Raw genomic sequence first — 22547 nt, forward strand, 5'->3', positions numbered from 1 at the left:
TTCAATAGTACATAACTGACATGACCAGCAGAGGCAGGCTATGCCACTGAGCTGAAAACCCTGAACTCTACTGATAAACCAAGGCTCCTGTATCAGTTCCCTCTGAGCAACTGGCACTGTGGTGGTTCGTCATGAGCATTCTGCTGAGCACTCAGATTGAGGAGCACTCTGATTGAGGAGCACTCAGATGGAGGAGCACTCTGATTGAGGAGCACTCAGATGGAGGAGCACTCTGCTGAGCACTCAGATGGAGGAGCACTCTGCTGAGCACTCAGATGGAGGAGCACCCTGCTGAGCACTCAGATGGAGGAGCACCCTGCTGAGCACTCAGATTGAGGAGCACTCTGCTGAGCACTCAGATGGAGGAGCACTCTGCTGAGCAATCCAATTGAGGAGCACTCTGCTGAGCACTCAGATTGAGGAGCTGTGCTATCCTTCATCGGACAAGCTGCAGCCAGAACTGTTTGGCTGGCAAACTGGTAGCAGTCAGGAAATACAGTTGGCTACATAGTGAGGGAAGGCCAATTTAGATTCTTTTCCACAGTGAGAAAAACTTAAACATTTGATTCAATGATTCTTCTCTATTAGATAATTGGTTTGGATTTTATATTTAATTGCTAAAAATACATTTGGAATATAAAACCGTGTCAAGGTCTCAAAGAAGAAATAATTGCTGTGGTGTAAAGTATTTAATTGTATGCTAAACACTTCTAAGCTAAAATCTTTTCAAAGTATACAAGGATAGGTGGTATACTTATTACATATTATTCCCCCATTAAGTAAATTTATGATGAGATGAAATTATCTTCCATAAAAAAGCCATGTAAAATTAAGGACTAAGTTGTTCTGCACAGACTAGACATCAATTGCTAACACATAAGATCAATGAGAGTCAGAACAGTCAGAGAAAACTTCAGGAAAAAAGGAAATTGTCTACCGAATGAATGAGGCTAGATGAACAGAAACTGAGAAGGCAGAAAGGATAGCATGAGTGATATCTATCATGCTATGGTGATAGGCAGGTGATAAAGTCCAATGGCAGGGAAATAAAAACATACGTCCACTTAATAAGATGTAAATGAATGTTCATGTAGTATTTTTCATAATAGCTAAAAAGTGGAAACCAACCTAAAGGCCTATCAACTGATGACTGAATGGAAAACCAGTGTAGCCACGCAATAGAATATTATTCAACAATATGAAGAAACAAACTACCAATGTGTGCTAAAACATGAACTCTGAAAACATGATGCCGAGTGAAACAGCCAGTCATAAAAGACTCCGCATTGTATAACTATGAATATGAAACTTGCAGAACAGGCAAACCTATGGAGATAAAAGTAGACGGTGGCTGCTTATGGCAGGGCTGAGTGAAGGGACACGGAGGAAGGTTGTAGTCGTGCCTAGGAAATGTAAGGTTGCTTTTAGGGGTGATGACAATGTTCTCACGAATATACTAGCAGATCCTGAGTTGTATATTTTAAATGGATGAACTGTCTGGTATGTGAATTGTATCTCAGTGAAACTGTTTTTAAAATCCAATGACAGGATCAAGATAATTTTCTCAATTCTCAATTTTTGATGTACATACTATATCAGATCTGAATATTTTTACACTTTTCTAGTATATTTTAAATAACAGGCAAAAAAAGAAAGTGCCTAACTTTTCAAATAGTTTGTAAATTAATCTAAAACATGTATATTTCAAACAATAGTATAATGGCCTTTTTGTACAAGTTGACCATGAAATAAATAGACACAGTTTCTGTGTCCATTCACAAAAGTTAAGAAATAAGACAATTTTCTGGAACATTCCATTCAACAGTCTCCTCTGGTTTAATCAGGACTGCATCATCGTAGCAATATGAAAATTACTTAAAAATACTGTTTAACAGGAAAAAAAGATTAATTTTCTCTGAGAAATGATGTATAATTCTCAACTTTTCCAAGGGTACATATTAAAAGAGAAAGGGTATGCAATGATTTTTCAATGGTTGAAGGTAGGTCACAATATTAAAAAGTCAGTACATTATAAAGATAGTAAAATGGTAATAATTAATTATAATGAAAATAAGAAATCAAGCTTCTGTCAAAATTAATATCCTAAAACATGCTATAGAATTCAACCAGCTACAGAATAACTGCTGATATGTTAAATTCTGTACATACCTGACTTTCTACTTGAAATAATTTCCTCTTTGAAGTTTGTGTCTCATCCAAATTAATGTGACAACATGATGTTCCTTCCAGTGGCAACTCTGACGTAGTTAATTTTTTCAGGCTATCAGCCAGTTCTTGTTGAAGTTGTCTGACCATCACCTGATAAAAATGTTTTGTTACTGATTTTATAAATTACCGTATTATTAAATTATGTTAATATTTATTTATGTATGTTTATGCATACTTTGAAAATTATCACCACACACATCAATTCACCTTCTTTTCATCACATGTACACATTTTTATTTATTACTGAATTCAGTGAGAGAAGCAGAATGTGTTGTCTTCCTGCCAAATTGGCATTCTCTTACTTACACAACAGATTCATCTCACTATTCAATCATCTTAGAAACTCACCTCAACCTCAGATTCCTAACACAGTCAATCACCTGTTTAAATCCTTCCAACAGATTACTATCTCAGAACAGAAGTAAAATTCCAGTGGCCTTTGAGGCCCCAGGTAAACAGGCCTCTACCTCCCTCTCTGACCTCAAGCTTCTACAGCTCACTCCTGTACTCACTCCTTTCTCACTGCACATAAAGGCTGCCTCCCCTCATTAATCTGAAAATGGGGATCTAATGCCCAACTCATAAATCACAGGCAACTACAAATATCCTTGTACTGGACAAAGTTACATTCAAATGATGGTTATTGAGCCTTGAAATAAAAGTTATGAGTTAATTATTAATACAAATATTCAAAGTAAATTGTAAATACCAGTGGGAAGACTAAATGAAATATGGTTTTGCTAAAATTTACCATATTTATCCTAAACTATGATTTTATAACAAGCAGCTGCCTTTAAAACCTTATATGCACATAAAAATACACAATCTGGGACTGACATATTTTCAGATTTAAGTCAAATTCATATGAATAAAATCAAAGCTACACCAACTAAAATATATTTTTAAAAACTCCTTAAAGAAAAGCATTACAAGACAAAGCAATACAGTTCAGTTCATCTGGGAAATCTAGAATTAAGTGTCGAAGCAAATCACTTAATTAAATCTTAACTTGAAAATACTCATTTCAGGTGCAAGCATTTTCATTTATCTGCTTCAACATTGTCTTAACATATGGCAACATAAAGATGTTAAAATTATTATTTCAGCAGTACAGGACTATCTACCTTAAAATATGACTATGTGTCTATTAAAATTTCCTAGGTGACACAACATCTTTACTCAAAGTAAATCATCTCTCGGCTCTACCTTTTATTTCCTGGAAACAAGGTATGTTGCTAAGCTGGTATAGTAAACCCATTCTTTTTTCTTATTTTTGGATTTTTATTAAATCAGCTTTGTTGAAATATAATTTACATATAATAGAACGTATTATTTCACAAAGATAGAAGAAAACATAAAGTTAGAAGATTTTTAGTAAATTGACTGAGTTGTGCAGCCATCTCTACAATCCAACTTTAGAGGCTTCCCATCACTGCAAGATCCCTCACACCCATTAGCAGTCACTACCAGCTTCCAGCCCCAGCCCTATGCAAGCAATCATCTACTTTCCGTCTCTATGCATTTATATTTTCTGGATGTTTTATGTAAATGCAATTATACAGTATGGTAAACACATTATTTATTTACTTATTTTTATATTCAACTAGGTTCAACATGTACCCAAAACCAAATGTTTAAATGTTCTTTCCAGAAGTTTGGAAGTATATATCTTCCTTGATACTTACTTTTCTTTCTGCTTTCTCTTTCTCATATTGAAACAGACTTTCTTTTAAATGATTACATTTATTCATTAACTTATTTTTTTCTTCTAGCAGAAAACCTTCCTTTCCATTCTCAATAAAGCCTCCTTTGATATTAATTACTGTCTTTCTGTTATTCCCTTTCTGATGAGCATCATCTAGTTTCTGTTGAAGACACAGATTTTCATGTTCTAATTCATGTATTTTATCTTCTATATAGTTTCGCTTTCCAGCGGATTTATTCACTTTAACTCCCGCGTTTTGATACATCTCTTTCATTTTCTTTAGTTGTTGCTCTGTTTGGCATAGGTCCTTTTGTACAGTTTCTAAAGCCAATGTCTTTTTTCTGAGAGTATCTCTTGTCTTCTGGAACTCGTCTTTTAAGGTTTTGAATGTAATTCGCATTTTAGAAAGTTGTTCTGTAAGAAATTCATCCTCATCTTTTAATTCAGACATATCACTCAATTTTATCTGGACAGAAACATCTTGTGTTCTTTGTGAAGAAAGTGTGAGGTCTCCTTCTGTGTTCACCTTTTGATTGTGTTCACTTACAGCAGCAGCCAGTCTACACCCACAGGATTCAATTTTAGCTTCCAGTCTTTTTTTGTTTTCTTTTTTCTTCTCCAGTTTGGAATTGAGCCTTGTGTTTTCAGCTTTCAGATCATTAAGCTGTTGTTGATACTGAGATACTGCTTTTGTTGCCACTTCCTCATTGAATTTTATACTCTTTTCAAGCTCAGCATTTGTTTCTTTAATAATTTTAATGTTCTTAAAATATTTATTTTCTTTTTCAAGGTTGTCTTTTTTTATTGTGTCTATTTCCTGTCTGAGTATAGCAATATCTCTCTTCAAAATGCCATTTTCATGCATAAGATCTCTCATTTTTTCATGATTATGAAAATCCTAAATAAAACAAAAGAAAGTTTTAGCTAGTACTCAATAAAATAACATATCATGATTATCTCTGAAGTTAAATAATAACCTGCACATCCACACACTGAGAAGATCAAGTGGATATTTAACAGGAGAAAAAGTTGAAGCAAAACTTTGAACCTTATAGAGCATAAATTCCAAAAAGTTCAAACATTTATTTGAAGTCAATAAATTGATAAAAATAAACACACACACACACACACACACACACACACACACACACTCTCTCTCTCTCTCTCTCTCTCTCTCTCACACACACACACACACACCAGAGAATTTTTAAGACTATCAGAACTGGAAAAACCTTTATCTGAATTACAACAAACCTAAAAGCATCAATTAAAACATTAACAAATTTGACTAAATTAAAATATCACAAAAAGAAAACTGCATTTACACTTTGATATCTAACCCATACACTACCCTATAGTAAGAGTCTTACCTTACCCCTATTTGGATAGATAACATTTCCCAGAGTTTTTGAAGTTCTGTTTCCCTGATAATATTCTATTGCAATTTGACTCTTAACAATTTTTTAGTCAGTTATAAGAATTACATTTACTAAATCATAAATCTAGACATTGTTCTAGTCACACCAATATACATTCACTGATGATCTCTTTTAGTTACCATAATTTTGAAAAAGAAAGGTTAAAAATATAAGGGAGCTGCAGGATATTTCCCTAGGGTTTCTGACTCTGCTTCTAGTTCTCCACCAGATCACAGTTACTTCTGTGGTGTAAATATATCAATACGAAAGAAGCCTTTTATTTCAAAACGCCCATAGTAGATAAGATAAAATTTATAGAGCTCTTCTTAGGATGAGATTATTTGTGATAGCAATTATTTCTGTTTCCTCTTTATAATATTAGAAACGGTGATCAATATGAAATAGGGGAAAGTACAAGGAACTATTTTACTGGGAACAAAACTTTTGTCAATAAGTTATCACTAAGTATATATGATGGTATATTATTGTTTTCAAAAGCTCTTTGTAATAAAATAATATCCTACTTGGATGCCAAGATTTATAATAAATATTAATTATTGTACCTATAAGTGCCATCATTCATTTTTAAAGATGAGATAACATTTCTGGTTTGTTTTAGACCTAAATAGCATTATTAAATTGAGTGGATATTATAAGTAATATTGATAAAGTTAAAATATAGAATTTTCATCAAAGATTGATTTACCTGATTTTGAGTATTTCTTAAGGTCTTCAGTTCCATCTGTAATGATTGAACAGTCAGTTCAAGTTGTTGTTTGGCTTTAACTTCTTCCATGTATTGTTCCTGTTTCCTTTCTAACTCTTCCTTGATTATTTCGTACATCATATTATCATTATTTTTTTCTTCGTTTTCTTGTTTTAAGGTGCATCTGCAAATAAAGGCACTTATCTTAAAATTCATTTTGTTAGAAAATAAAAAGTCCACCTTGTGATCTGCCTCTGCATATGTTGTTCATTATCCTAATAAAATTTCTATGTTCGCGAATATTTTTCCTCTGTAATTCTCAGATATTTAATTTCTCACTTCAATGTCTTTAAAACAATGCATATATACTTGAAAAGTAGAAAGGAAAGAATATTCTGCTAAAGTTTCTGTTACTAATTACTCTAGTATATATTATAAAAAAGGATACTGGAGATTACTCAGTAAAATTACAAGTTGAAAACTACCTTTTTAAATCACACAGTCATATTTACTCCCCCATTAGAATAGATTATTTACAATTAACTAATTTTTTTAAGTTACTATTTACTGACAAGTGTATAAGTACACTAGAAATAAATTTTCATCTTTATGAAATACTGCAGATATCCCTCCAAATGATTTATAGTATAAGATGGCACCTTCAGATGTATTTCACACAAAATGTATCTGCAGATTACTATAATCCAAGACTAGGCTAAAGAGGCTAACATCTGTTACCCCACACTTTTTATATTTCTTTCTTGAGTAATACTTTCAATTCACCTTGTTATTATATACCTTATAAATAATTTTTAAATCTTTTTGGAGCAAGACATGATCTTATATTTAAACAATAAAGAATAGCAAATATATTTAACATAGAACTTGAAATTTTATCTATGTAGGAAAGATGTTGAATAAACTAATCAGTAATCAATTTTCTATTCACATTTTGTTCAATGCATATTAAGAATAAAGCTGTATAAAAATTTTAAAACACTTTCCATATTGAGAAACAGGGCCATTGCTTACTCTGCAGGCTAAACTGTAAATTAATATATACTTTTTTTTTTTTTTCAGAGATGAGGTCTCACTCTGTCACCCAGGCTGGAGTACACTGGGGTGATCATAGCTCAAAAAACCCTTAAAAATTTTTGTTTTGATGACTATAAACCTATAGCAATTGGGAAAACAACATTGTGAATAACATAACTGATAAAGAAATAGTATATGGAATACACTATATGTCACTATAAACCTATAGTAATCAAAACAGTGTGATACTGATACAGCTTTAGTTTTCCTTATTCCAAATTTTTAGGACCATAAGTGTTTCAAATTTAAATTTTTTTTTTCAATTTTTGAATATTTGCATATACATGATGAGATGTCTTGAGTGTGGGACCCAGTTCTAAACATAAAATACACTTACATTTCATATATATATAAGCTGGTATCTAATTCTAACATAACAAGTTAAACTTCTTAGTAGTTTTAACTACTTTTTAAGGAGTAAACGCATTTATAACAATATCACTATTACATACCTTTATGAATGTACAAAGATATTAAAATTTCTTACTGAAGTTATTATGTTAGGAGTTGAGCATGAGCCCTGAAGAATGCGAAAAATACAAAAAAAAAAAAAAAAAAAAACAAGGCCGGGCTCGGTGGCTCAAGCCTGTAGTCCCAGCACTTTGGGAGGCCGAGGCGGGTGGATCACGAGGTCGAGAGATCGAGACCATCTTGGTCAACATAGTGAAACCCCGTCTCTACTAAAAATACAAAAAACTAGCTGGGTGTGGTGGCGCGTGCCTGTAATCCCAGCTACTTAGGAGGCTGAGGCAGGAGAATTGCCTGAACCCAGGAGGCGGAGGTTGCGGTGAGCCGAGATCGCGCCATTGCACTCCAGCCTGGGTAACGAGAGTGAAACTCGGTCTCAAAAAAAAAAAAAAAAAAAAAACTAAGACAAAGCTAAGAATTCTTTACAAGAAAAATATATAGATTCATCATTCTGCTAGGAGTAAGCAGCTAAAACGACAAAGAAGAGGAAGAAAATCCTCTTCACCCAAACTTTAAAAAATAGTTCTACATAGATTCTGGATATTAGCCTGGAGAACTTAAACAAATTTACAAGAAAAAAACCAATAACCCCATCAAAAAGTGGGCAAAGGATATGAACAGACACTTTTCAAAAGAAGGCTTACGCAGCCAACAAACATATGAAAAAAAGTTCATTATCGCTGGTCATTACAGAAATGAGAATCAAAACCACATTGAGATACCACCTCATGCCAGTTAGAACAGCGATCATTAAAAAATCAGGAGACAACAGATGCTGGAGAGGATATGAAGAAATAGGAATGCTTTTACACGGTTGTCGGGAGTGTAAATTAACTAGACCATTGTGGAAGACAGTGTGGTGATTCCTTAAGCATCTAGAAATAGAAATACCATTTGATCCAGTAGTCTCATTACTGGGTATATACCCAAAGGATTATAAATCATTCCATTATAAAGATGCATGCACACATATGTTTATTGCGGCACTATTCACAATAGTAAAGACTTGGAACCAACCCAAATGCCCATCAATGATAGACCGGATAAAGAAAATGTGGCACATATACACCATGGAATACTATGCAGTCATGAAAAAAGATGAATTCATGTCCTTTGTAAGGATATGGATGAATCTGGAAACCATCATTCTCAGCAAACTGACACAAGAAAAGAAAACCAAACACTACATGTTTTCACTCGTAAGTGGGTGTTGAACAACGAGAACACACAAACACAGGGAGGGGATCATCACACACTGGGGCCTGGGGGTGGGGGACTACGGGAGAAATAGTAGTGGGTGGAGGATTGGGGAGGGATAGCATTAGAAGAAGTACCTAACGTAGGTGATGGGACAATGGGTGCAGCAAACCACCACCAAGGCACGTGTATACCTATGTAGCAAATCTGCACGATCTGCACATGTACCCCAGAGCTTAAATTATAATAATTTTAAAAAATTTTAAATAGCTCTACAATTCTGCAATATGAAATACTTTTCATCTTAAACACAGCTGGTGAAAGGCAACTTGCCAAAGAACACATCTGGTCAAAGTGGCCTGAAACCTAGGAAAGGACTGACCTGTAGCCCTGGCAACAAGCAGCCCGACTTGATTAAAATCAAGTCAGTCAAGCAATGACCACTGGCCTCACTCACCAGCTAATCAATGTCAGCCACCTGCTTGCACAAGGAAGCCAATCAGAGATATTTCTGCTCCAATCAGCGGGCCTGGGAGTGCCAATCAATCCACAACAGTCGCACTCACACAACCATGCTGCTCCAGATGATGTCAGCCAACTTACACCTCCGAGATTTGGCCAAGCCTTCAGCTCCACTCCTCCCTAAGACCTAAAGATCAACAGCTGCTCCATCAGGAGGGAGTATGTCTGACGAACACAGCTCTTTAACTACAGAAAGCCATCCGCTTTGTCTTTTAATTCCAGACACTTAAGGCTCATAATCCTTTAAGAAGAATTTCTTAAATCCATTAATTTTACCATGCTAATATTTTAGTTTTCTTAACAAAATATAAGTGAAAATTGTCATTCCTTTTATTCATCTTACCATAATTAAAACAAGCATAATTACCAGTAAAAGAAGAAAGAGTCACTAAGCACAATATTGGGTTTTTCCATCTATAGAAAAACACTATTATAAAGAATACAGCTTATTAGGAAGAGCCAAAAGTATCTAAAAGATGCATATAATTGTGAGGTAAAATTGTCAGGATGAACCAATGTCAAGCAGTTTTTTTAAAAAAAATGAGAATTGGTCTAATGTTTAAAACAATACCCTGAGGTTAAATTTCGTTCACTCCTTCAATAAACACTTCCTGAACAGCTGCTGACTTTAGGCTGGGCCCCTTTCTAGACCCTGAGAACATGGCAGTGAAGGGACAAAAAGCCTACTCACAACGGAACACACAGTAACAATAAACACAAGAGGCAAAATAGAGTCTATTTGAGGAGGAAAACGAATGTGAAGGGCTTAAGGAATGGAACACGTGAGCCAAGAGGCATCTGAGGGGACAGCACTCCAGACAGAGGAACTGCCAAGCACAGAGGGAGCCAGGAGTGTCTGAGGAACAGCCGGAAGCTGTGTGGCTCGAGCAGAGAAAAAGAAAAAGAAACAAAAGGTGAAGTTAGAGGGATAAAGAGGCCAAATGACGCGGTGCCTTCTAGGTGTTAGAAAACACTTCAGTATATACTCGGAAATGGGAGGCAATTAGAAGGTTTAGAGCAGAGGAATGGCACAGCTGACAGGTTTCCATACATCTACTGAGTGAAGAATTGTTGGAAAGAGGATTCAAACACATAAATAAATAAGAAGACCAACGAACAGTCTATGACACTCTTCGCAACAGCAGGTGGTGGTTGGTGGGTCACGGAAGATATGGCACTTCTGGATACATGTTGGAGGCAGTCCTGACAAGGCTTCCTGACAGATGAGACGTGAGGTGTTAGAGAAAGGCATGAGACAAGGATGGCACCAAAGGTTTTGGCAGAGCAACCGGGCGAGTTGCCATTGACACAGGTAGGAAAGGCTCTGTGTGGGGTAGGTATGAGGAAGGACACCAGGGGATCAATTTCAGGCCTGGTAAGTTGGTGACACCAAATGGCTAACCAAAGACAGATGTCAGGAAGGCAGTTTGATATTTAGGTCTGGAGTTAAGAGAGAGATCCGGGCTGGAGAGACACACATTTAGGGATCACTAGCACATGCAAGGTAGTAAAAGTCACAAGAAAGTGGATCGAGGACTGAGCCCTGGGACACATCAGTGTTGAAAGATGTAGGATGAGGAGAAGCAAGCCAAACAGACTACGATGGACGGACTAGAAAGGCAGGCGATAGAGCCAAGCGAGCGGGTGCATTCCCGAAAGCCAAGGAAAGAAAGCGATATGACGGAACTTCTGATGGGTTAAATAAAATGAGGTCTCAGTAATTATGTCTAGATTTATCAAAGTGAAAATCAGTAGAAATCTGGAGAAAAGCAATTTTGGAGGAGTGGTGGGATTGGAAGTTACTGGAGAGTTCAACAGTGAGTGGAGAGAAAATCTGAGTCTGTGACTATACAGTTTTTTCAAAGATCATATCTATGTGTTATGATCCAGGATGACAGAATGATTATTCACCTTAATGCTTTAAATATTGTTTAAATTACACAGACATGGCATTTTTTTAAAAGGCCAGACCAAAGTATTAAATAATGCATTCACAAAAGGCCACCTGAACATTTATTTCTATGTAATATACATTGATTATCATTTTGCTAAATAAAGACCACAGAAAGACTAAAAGTTTTAAGGGCATTATTTCTTGCTTGATAAAAATCATCCAACTCTAAAATATTTTACACTCAAGTATGCAAAATAGTCTTATTAAAATACTATAACATTGAACTACATATTGAGTGCTATAAAATTATTAAAGCATTAAATTCTATTAATAAAAATAAAAGGGGGCCAGGCACAGTGGCGCACACCTGTAATCCCAGCACTTTGAGAGGCCCAGGCAGGAGAATTGCCTGAGGTCAGTAGTTCGAGACCAGTCTGGCCAACATGGTGAAACCCCATCTCCACTAAAAATACACAAAAAATAGCCAGGTGTGGTGGCAGTGCGTGCCTGTAATTTTAGCTACTCAGGAGGCTGAGGCAGGGAGACTGCTTAAACCAGGGAGGTGGAGGCTGTAGTGAGCTAAAATCATGCCACTGCACTCCAGCTTGGGAGATAGAGCAAGATTCTGTCTCAAAAAAAAAAAAAAGTAAAAGGAGTGAAATGCAGAAAATAATATTACTCTTTAAACTGAATTTTTGTAATTCATATAAAATGAAGTCACTGCTGAAGAATGTGGTGTGGTGCATACTGAAATAGCTTATCTTTTGAAAGGAAGGGTAACAGTATGCATGAAGTGTACCTTAAAAAGAAGATTCACTGCATTAGCAGCACCTTGGTTTTAGAGCAGGCATCCTCACATTAGCACTTGTGGGTCACATCCAGCCCCCCGCTGGTTTTTCTAAGTAAAGTTTCATTGAAAGGCAGCCATGTCCATTCACATATTGTCTATAACAGATTTTGGACTATTACAAAGGATCTTATAGTCCACAAAGCCTAAAATACGTATTATGACTCGATAGAAAAAGTTGGCCAATTTTTGGTTAAGATCAAAGATTCTTTGATGCAATTTCAGAAGCTTACCCCATATGCTGAAATGTTCACATGGAATGTGGATCCCCACGTGCAATCCCTTGGTAATATTCAGATTAAGTTTAAGGGCTTAATATTTAAACATTCATTCATTGAGAATCTAAAACAAAAACTTAAGAACTAGCAATTTTGTTAATGACAAGGGAGAGGGCCAATATAGCACATAGCTTGCTTTTGCAACTCAGTGGAGATTATCAGAATTCTTCTAAAAAGTGGTTGAGATGTGTCATCAAACTAAATACTTGGAATATAATTTAATAGTGAAATAATCAGTGCACTATAGACATGACCTCATTTTAAATGGTTGCATATTACACTATATGAATATTCTTAATATAGGTATATAGTCTTTCATGTTACATATATTTTATATATTAATTGGCCTATTGTTCATTATGTATAATTAATGTCCTTAATAAGTGCATGTGTGTATGTTCACACAAGTTATGTTTTCCTGTACAACCTAGTCCCAGAAGTGAAGTTGTCAGGCTAAAGTGATGTCAGGTTATTTGAGATTTTGATACACAGCATTAAGCTACCCTTCAGAAATAATTTACCAATTACATATACCAACAGAGTGTGAGAATGCCTTTTTCCTCACATTTGCCAACATTAGTAATTATTTTTTAAATATCAGTATGACTTTTTAAAAATATATCTTATTTTATGTTAATTTGCATTTTCCTGAAAAAAAAAAAAAAAAAAAAAAAAAAAAAGACAGGGCTAAATATTCCTGGTAAAATTATTAAATTTGTTAATCATAAGGAATAGTAGTCTGACTTAGAATTAGTGTATAGCACCATGACAATTATCTGCTGTTAAATACTGCTATAGGCAGCTAGGTTCAGTGGCTCATGCTTATAACCCCAGCACTTTGGGAGGCGAAGGCGGGTGGATCACCTGAGGTCAGGAGTTCGAGACCAGCCTGGCTAACATTTCATTTTTAGTGAAATTTTATTTCTGCTAAAAATACAAAACATTAGCCCAATGTGGTGTTGTGCTCCTGTAATCCCAGCTACTTGGGAGACTAAGGCAAGAGAATCGCCTGAACCCTAAAGGCAGAGGTTGCAGTGAGCCAAGATTGCCCCATTGCATTCCATCTTGGGCAACAAGAGTGAAACTCCATCTCAAAAAAAAAAAAAAAAAAAATTACTGTTACAGGCTTACCCATCATGCTCTTCCTTCAACTTCTCGGGAAATTGCTGAGGATACATTTTCTCGATCTTTCTTTGCTGGGTTAACCCAGCAGCAGCATCAGAAGATGTATTATCACACATATTTTCTGATAGTTGTATTTTTTCACTTTTGTTTGTATTCCTTCTTTCTTTGACCTTTAATAAAAGGAATATGAATAATTATTTTTTATTCAATAAAAAGAATTGTTTTACCTGATTTTATCACTTGATTCAGGTTAACTGTTACCATTTTAATCATCAGACTGTTTTGTTCTTACTTTAATTTTATTATTATACATAATTATTATTACATACTTATAAGATATTCTTATCATTCCATCATTAAAATTTTTGTAATGTCTGCTCGTTTCTGTTTAAATGAATAAAAGAATTTTCCAAAATTTCAAAAAGGGCTGTCCTCCATTTTGTGCTTTATTCCCATCCACTCTTTGCTATCTGATATGAATTTTTATGCTATCTGACTGGCAGAAACAGAGAAATAAAAAGGCATAGACATAACGTATGTCTTCTGTCTTTACCACCTTGATTTTACATGAAATAGCCAGACTGAGAGGATGTGACCTTGTGGGGCTTCAGGAACAGGAAAGAAGCTTTTCCTTTTCCGCACTAAGCTATTCTTTTAGTCACTGCCTTCTATCTTTATTTTATTTTAATTTGAATCCTGGGATATAAAAAAAGTAATGGTGCTCCCTGGACTATGGGAACCAAAGTTTGTCACAACACAAGAAGCAGAGTGAAACTTCTGAGTTGCTGGTGCAGAATTCTGGAAAATGAGATGCTTCCCAGATTTTGCATTCAATTATCACAAAAGTTGATAGGTGGAAAACTTGTGGTATAGTTATCTACTATAGCCCCATTATCTAAAGACATATTAATGCTTCATCCAAAGCTCATGAGGTGGCATTCCCTAGCATTTCATGGTGCCAAATAACATGACACAATTTAATATTGGTGAATTACATAAATTACCAGCTAAATTTATTAAATTAGTGAGATAAACCAAAAATGTAACTTGGGGTTGGGCATGGTTGCTCGCACCTGTAATCCAAGTACTTTGGGAGGCCAAGAGGGGCAGATCACCTGAGGTCAGGAGTTCAAGACCAGCTTAACCAATGTGGAGAAACCACATCTCTACTAAAAATACAAAACAAAACAAAACAAAACAAAAAAACTAGTTGGGCATGGTGGTGCATGCCTGTAATCCAGCTACTCGGGAGCCTGAGGCAGGAGAGTTGCTTGAACCCAGGAGGCAGAGCTTACACTGAGCTGAGATAGCACCACTGCCCTCCAGACTGGGCAACAAGAGTGAAACTCCATCTCAAAAAAAAAAAAAAAATGTGAAACTTGGGAAAAGCAATCTAATGCCTCAGAGAGTGGAAAAAGGCCTCATCTGCTTTTACTCTGAAAGAAGAAAATCCCTAGATTTTTGCCTATCTTTAGAACACAATGTACAGAGCTCAACTTTCTACTAAAGAGTCAAATGCTAAATTTTTGGCTGAGAAGTTATGCTTTCTATATAATTAAAGTCATACGCATCTAAACTTACCATACTTTATTAAACAACATAATGGAAAGGTCTGATTCAACAGAAATATTGGAGAGTTGGTGAGTTTTTAAAATATGTGGAAATATATATTTGTTTTTAAAAATATTTGAAATGGCCATGATAGAACTATGAGTTCAAACAGTTTGAGTAAGCAGATAAACTTGCATGCATGGAAACACATTCAACAGACTCCTCTGGCTGGGAATATTCATTGCAACTCTCAAGGCTGGATGTGTTTTTGCTGCTCTTCTTAATTGTTGCTTCCCTCCCATCATATTCCCATCCTATCATTTAAATAAATGTAATTCATTTCTAAACGAATACGGAAAAAAGAATCTAGAGGTTATTTCTTTAGCAATTTCTTTATGCTTCTCTGGTTCAGAAGGTCACATGGTATATGGCTGAATTTTTTTCCCAGACCATATGTCACTCGGAATACTGATGTGAGACTTAGGTTGATTAATGAACAAACATTATGAGAACATTTTCCAGAACCGTCATTTAGATAGCAGAACTCCTCTACTTTGACATAATTACACATTTCGATGACTCCACTGTAACTGTACACATGAGATTTTTTTTGAGTAGAAAATTAGACTGAAGCAGATAATTGATAAAGAGGAAAAAAAAAAAAAGAGGCAGCAAGTGAAGCTCTGTCTTTTTAAAGTTGAACTTTCTCTTTCTCCAAAGCCAGAAACTCTGCTTGTAAGATGCCCACCTCATTCTTAAACCTTGGAATATCTTGCTGTAAGTCTTCTAGCTATACTTTTTATGTTCTGTCACTATGTGGCAGAAAATGACTCACATTTTTCTAATTCAAGATTCATGCTTTTGTAGTTATTAACACTGAGTTTGTCACATAACGGCTTCTGGAATAAGCACTGTATTGGCTTTCTGTTTTTTTAAGTGTCTCTAACAGGAGAAATACGGTGGCTTTCCATCTGAATCATATGCTTCATTTCTTTGGGGTGGGCAAACCACAAATCAAAAAGACATTTTGGATCTCTAGAATGAGGCCAATGCCTAATGTCTAATTTCCAATGAGTGGCATTTTGGGTTATATTTGTTGCCATTTGCATGTCAAACTCTTAATCTTCTTTCATTTTAATCATAACTACTGGGATCCTTAATTTTTCAGTTTCTATATCATTATAAAAATTTTCTTCATCTGTGTTAGAAACAAGCTATGTGTCTGGTTTGTTATCACTTTTATAGTCTGATTCATTTTCAATTAAATGAAGCTGAGAAGATGAGTGGCAAGTGTATTTCAGAAATGTGGAGTGTGAATGGAATGGAAAGATGTTTGACATGTGCTTTCTTTGTTCAGGTGCTGCCTGGAATACACAGAGGCAGCCCCACCAGAGACATCTTCCTCCTCACAACCAGGGAATCAGGGGTATGATTCATCAGAGCAGAGGGCACGCTCTTTAAGTTTGTCCCTCCTTAGAGTTACCATGTAGGAACTCTTTCTCAGGGCAAGCAGTAATTTTGGAGTTTTCAAACTTTCACCAATATTCAGCTTGAAACTGTTTGTCATGAATTTTTAAAGGAAGTCCTGAATATATAGTTATATTCCCTGTATCACAATTCTTCTGGTTCTTGAGACTTTTTTTTTTTTACTTTTTATTTTTGCAGGTGCAAAAATGGAAAACTAATTTGCTCGTTTTGTTTCTCAGATGTCTTTTCTGTCAGCGTGAATGTTTTAAAATTACCTTTAATCAAGTATGAACAAAGACATTAGAAAATAATTAAAATTTAACTGTAAAACTTAACCTATGTGTCGCTACTCTTAACTTATGGGATTGCAAGTAAAAAGCGAAAAATAATTTGCCTTGCCTTAACATAGGAGAGAATCATGAACCAGCAAACTGAACTCTCAGTGTTTGTTTGAACTAAACTTAATTCAAAATGTGTTAAATCTACCAGAAATTAATTCACAGATGATATGTAGTACTATAAAGCGTTCCTCTCTTAAAAGGATTTTACCTAAGCATATCAGAAATAGTGAGCCCCTAAAGTGCATTTATATTTCTGAAGATTAACTGGAGACTAGGCAAATACTAAATAATTAAGAGCCAAAATGAACACCAATCAGAAAGAGAAGCAAAATTTTAAATTCTAATTCAGATGATATACTATGATAGTGTTATGTATCTCGATAAATTTTCTGCTTATGTCCACTTCTAATATATTTTAAGTCGCACTAGTGAAAGTGAATGGGTTTTAAAATTTACTAATATTATTTATTTATGTTGAAATAAAGTTATTCTTTGTACCCTGACACCAAAGGTCCCAGCCTACAAGGTATGATTGTCTTAATAGACAACTGACTTGACTTTTATGACCCCATTCTCTCTTGAATACAGACACTGAGGTCAACTGGAGACCACAAAACAGAATAAATCTTTAAATTCAGCACTGGTGACCAGCAACATAAAACTGCAAAGTTTGAACCACTGGCAATGATGACTCCTTTAACATTAGTTGAACTCAGTGGCCATCACTGTGAAATTGTTCATAATTTCTATTGCTTAGTAATATGACTCAATATTTCATGTAACCTTCTGTATTACGAATAAGGTTATAAAAATAAAAGAGCAAGAGACGTCTAGAAATTTCTTGTCTCAATTCCAAGGATAAAGATAGCGATGAGTTACTGGAGGTGGCAAGAATATCCTAAGTTTCATGACTGGTTAATACATTTTAAAAATTAAATGTTAAATTATGCTCTGTTGGATTCTAAAAGTATAGTCTAAAAGGTCATGTCATTTGGACTATGTTTTGTTACTAAAGCAGATATATATATATATATATATATATATATATATATATATATATATAACAAGAAACTTAAATTTAAATTTTTCTCTACCTGTGGCTGCTTCTTTTCACTTCTCTTAAGCCCTTCTTGCTCTTCCTCTGAAGTCACTAGTAAACAGATCCACAGATTTAGTTAAAATGAACTACTTAGCACAGTCGGATCAAGACTTTAATCTTCACAAAAATAAATAGAGAATAAGATTTATTTTTATTTGATATTTTGAGAGTTTGAAGGAAGCTTAATGTTTACTGAAATATTTACTTAAAGAAATACTTCTAATTATCCAAAACTTCAACAAACCACTCTGGGAGACACTAGATATCACCGGGTTCAAGCCATACAAAACTTCAGGGTCACCAACATAAATAAACAAAACTGTTGGAAACAAAACAAAATTTTAAAATACAGTGGAAATATACAATGTAACCCTTTCCTATACTTCATACCAGTATCTTTTTAACAACTAATTGAGGGGTAGTTACTAATAATTTGCAAAATTACTGTTATTGTTCATACCTTAATTAATTACTGTGCACCCATTTTCTTACATCTCAAATGTTTTCCTCTACTATTCTGACAAATTTATTGTCATCCTTTAAGACTCAGAATGCAGGCTGGGCATAATAGCTCACATCTGTAATCCCAGCACTTTGGAAAGCCAAAATGGGAGACTGGCTCAAGGCCAAGAGTTTAAGACCAGCCTGAAAACCACAACAAAACCTTGACTCTACAAAAAATTAGACGGGCATGGTGATATGTGCGTGTAGTCCCAGCTACACAAGAGGTTTAGGTGAGAAGATCCCTTGAGCCCAGGAGTCTGACGTTTCAGTGAGTCTCGATCATGCCATTGCACTCTACCCTGGGTGATAGAGTAAGAACTTATCTCCAACAAGAGAAAACAAGGCTCAGAATGCTATTTGAGGCCTTCCTTGAGTCTGGCTATCTTTCTCTATATGCACAGGTACTTTTTGTGGCTCCCTTCATACTTTGTCAATTTTTCTGGGGTAACTTGACAACCTGAACTGCGTATCACGTCTTTACATGTCGATCCTCTTTGCTGCTAGGCTGTAGAGGACAATCTTTTGAATTATCTTTGTATAAACAACCTTACTTTTACTAAATAATTATTTATTGAGTTTCTGCTAAGTGATAAGCACTGGGATACAAGGAAGGAAAATAACATCTGTCAGGGAGGCTTTCCTAAAAATCATGCCTGAGCTGAGACTCAGAGAGTGAGGTCAGCCAGATTAAGTGAGGCAGAAGGCAGGGAAGGGTGAGCACAGGCCAGGCACCAACAAGATAGGGTGAGAAGCCTCCAAGAGTTTAGGTATTTCTCTACAAAAGAGGAATGGTAAGGGGGGGCACTACCAGCAACTCAGTAATTCCAGAGAAAAGGGCAGATGGGGAAAAGGCGACGGATGGAGATTTGGGCAGAAGTCAGTTTCTTTTTCATTTTTCATTTTTGTTGAGACAAGGTCTTACTCTGTCTCCCAGACTGGAGTGCAGTGGCATGATCTCGGCTCACTGCAATGCCACCTGCTGGGTTAAAAAGTGATTCTCCTGCCTCAGCCTCCCAGTTAGCTGGGATTATAGGCACATGTCACTACCACCTGCTACGATTTGTATTTTCAGTAGAGATGGGGTTTCACCATGTTGGCCAGTCTGGTCTTCAACTCCTGACCACAAATGATCCACCCACCTCAGCCTTCCAAAATTCTGGGATTACAGACATGGTCCATTGTGCCCAGCCCAGAAGTCAGTTTCTGAAAGCCTTATACAAACCTTTAAGGTGCTTGGTCATTAATATGAATATATTCAAGAGTGGTTCATGGATCTATTTGCACTAGAGATAGTTAACTCTTAATGAGTAGCATGCAATTCAGAGGAATATAAATAAATGGACAAAGATAAAATACGAGACAATGTTACAAAGATGATGCAGGCCTGAACTGAGATGTTTCTAGAAATATTTAGGCTGTAAGTACCAGTGGCCCCTCTAAGAATGAATTTTAATGGAATGAATAAATGTATCTATCTGGATCTCTGGAGAAATACACTCTGCTCATTACTTTACAAAAGTTATCAAATGAGAAGTAAAATAACATACATAAACTGTTTCAGTTACTGGTACGTACTTTTTACTTTTTCTGTTTTAGTCTTACTGTGCTGACAGAATGCATTTGGGGATTTTTTTTTTTCTGTACAAAGATTCACTCTCATTGCCCAGGCTGGAGTGCAGTGGCATGATCTTGGCTCACTGTAACCTCTGCTGCCTCCTGGATTCAAGTGATTCTCCTGTCTCAGCCTCCCAAATAGCTGGGATTATAGGCATGTGCCACCATGCCCAGCTAATTTTGTATTTTTGGTAGAGATGGGGTTTCTCCACGTTGGTCAGGCTGGTCTCGAACTCCCAACCTCAGATGATCCACCTGCTTCAGCCTCCCAAAGTTCTGGAATTACAGGTATGAGCCACCATGCTGGGCCACATTTGGGGATTTTGTTTGAAAAGTTCTACTTCCTGGATCTACCAAGCTTATGAGGAAATAGGAGCAAACAAGTTATTTGCATAGGTAAGATTTTGTAGTTTGTCGTCACTACTCTAGAAGATTATCATCAGGTTTTGTAAAACACAGTGTTAGGGCAGGGCGCAGTGGCTCACACCTGTAATCCCAGCATTTTGGGAGGCCGAGGCGGGTGGATCACGAGGTCAAGAGATCGAGACCATCCTGGTCAACATAGTGAAACCCCGTCTCTACTAAAAATACAAAAAATTAGCTGGGCATGGTGGCACGTGCCTGTAATCCCAGCTACTCAGGAGGCTGAGGCAGCAGAATTGCTTGAACCCGGGAGGTGGAGGTTGCGGTGAGCCGAGATCGCACCATTGAGCTCTAGGCTGTGTAACAAGAGCGAAACTTTGTCTCAAACAAAACAAAACAAAACACAGTGTTAATTTTAGACTTAAGGGGAAAAAGAAATTAAAACTATAGGGGTGGAAAAATATTGCATGATTTATTACTGTTGATTGACCTGATCATATGACTGATTAAGGTCACTGAATTTAACTTGTATATAAAGTAGACCCCATATTAGCTGCTGTTAATTAAGAGATGGGGTGTTCTAGCAGAATTAAATTTGATGCTCATGTGTTAAATGATACAACTCTTCTTAAAACTCATTTTCCAAGTGCATGATTATCCATTAAGACTAGGTGATGGAATGTGTGAATACAGCTGACAAGACACTACAAAACAAATGCTCAATGGTTTTCATTAATACTGGGAAAATCACCCCCCAGATGCCAGTGTGTGATGATGCTCCCTTCTCTGTGTCTGCGTGTTCTCATTGTGGGGGGAATGGGGAGGGATAGCATTGGGAGAAGTACCTAATGTCGATAACAGGGCAATGGATGCAGCAAACCACCACCAAGGCACGTGTATGCCTATGTAAGAAACCTGCACGGTCTGCACGTGTACCCCAGAACTTAAAGTATAATAAAAATAAAAAATAAATGTTTGAGATGATGGACATGCTAATCACCTTATCTGATCACTATACATTGTACATATCAAAATATGTACCGTGTGAATATGTAAAATTATTGAGTAATAAAAATAAAATATTGAAAATAAAAATATATTGGTTAAATCAACACTATCATACAGAAAGCCATAAGCATTATTTAATATTTCGTTTTGGAAGGTACTTTTAGTGACACTGCATATAGTTATACCTAATAAGTGCAAAATTAGAGATGTAAAAGTAAATTACAGAAGCCACATTGTGTTTGAGTGGGAAATCTATAGATGTCTACCTAGTTTTCCCATCCAGCCCCAGAATTCTAAATATAATCATGGTACCCATACTCAAGTTTATGTTAAATACAAACCTCAATGAAATTACGCTATCTCCTCACTCACTTCGTTATTTGTATGTTGCTTTCCTCACGGAACACATACAAATGCCTTGCTAAGAAGCATTCTGCTTCATTGTAGGCTGCATAAGAGGAGTAGGAGATTTGACCACAAAATGACTTTTTAAAAGTCAGAACTAAGGTAGCTTGAAGCCAACCAAAGCAATGTAGAATAAAATTGTTATGCTTCTTTCCTTCCTTTCTTTTCTTTCTACTCTAACAGCTGTGATTCACACAGGTAATGAAGAGTTCAATTCCCTGATAGAAACACAGCTCCAAGATTAATCCTTTAACCACGAAGTTCATGTGTCCGCAGTCTGCAGATGCTGTCTGATTTCTGATCGCTGAGGGTGATACAGATAAATACTTATCCTTAACTCTCAACTTCCTAAATCTTTGAAAAGTCTTACCATTGAGGATCTGACTAGCAGAAATGTAATCTAAATATTTGAAAATACAGTTTTTATTGGTTAGTATGTTAATAGTAATACATATTGTAATAAGGGGTAAAAATTCTTTCTGCACAGAAGCGGTCCTTTGTTATCCTCTACCCCACAAACACACTGCTCCTTCATGGCCTAATTGATTTTACAAGTACTGTAAACTTATCTGTTAACTCAGATAAGTTTACTTAATGTGAGTTAACAAGAATCTCTCTCTTTGTTCCAAGCTTACGTTATTTAGTTCAATTTACTTTGAATCACTCAACAATCTCTATTACATATTTTCCATAAGAAATTGGTTTATTAAT

At 35.9% G+C, this 22547-nt stretch overlaps 2 protein-coding genes across 2 annotated transcripts in view; both read right to left on the bottom strand.

Moving 5' to 3' along the window:
- The window catches only part of LOC141585309 (ankyrin repeat domain-containing protein 18B-like), a 36854-nt gene extending 23245 nt beyond the window's left edge, over positions 1–13609 (bottom strand). The window contains exons 1-4 of the mRNA XM_074403526.1: positions 13491–13609; positions 6059–6242; positions 3915–4832; positions 2170–2319 (exon numbers count right to left, since the gene is read on the bottom strand). Of these exons, the coding sequence (XP_074259627.1) occupies positions 2170–2319; positions 3915–4832; positions 6059–6242; positions 13491–13600 (1362 nt within the window). The 5' untranslated portion in view covers positions 13601–13609. The remainder of the gene's footprint in view (positions 1–2169; positions 2320–3914; positions 4833–6058; positions 6243–13490) is intronic.
- A 220-nt stretch (positions 13610–13829) lies between these two features.
- Positions 13830–22547, bottom strand: part of LOC141585304 (uncharacterized) — a 125130-nt gene continuing 116412 nt past the window's right edge. Inside the window, exons 31-32 of the mRNA XM_074403517.1 lie at positions 17938–17993; positions 13830–13868 (exon numbers count right to left, since the gene is read on the bottom strand). Of these exons, the coding sequence (XP_074259618.1) occupies positions 13830–13868; positions 17938–17993 (95 nt within the window). The remainder of the gene's footprint in view (positions 13869–17937; positions 17994–22547) is intronic.

This window comes from Saimiri boliviensis, chromosome 8, assembly GCF_048565385.1.
Source record: "Saimiri boliviensis isolate mSaiBol1 chromosome 8, mSaiBol1.pri, whole genome shotgun sequence".
Taxonomy (NCBI): domain Eukaryota; kingdom Metazoa; phylum Chordata; class Mammalia; order Primates; family Cebidae; genus Saimiri; species Saimiri boliviensis.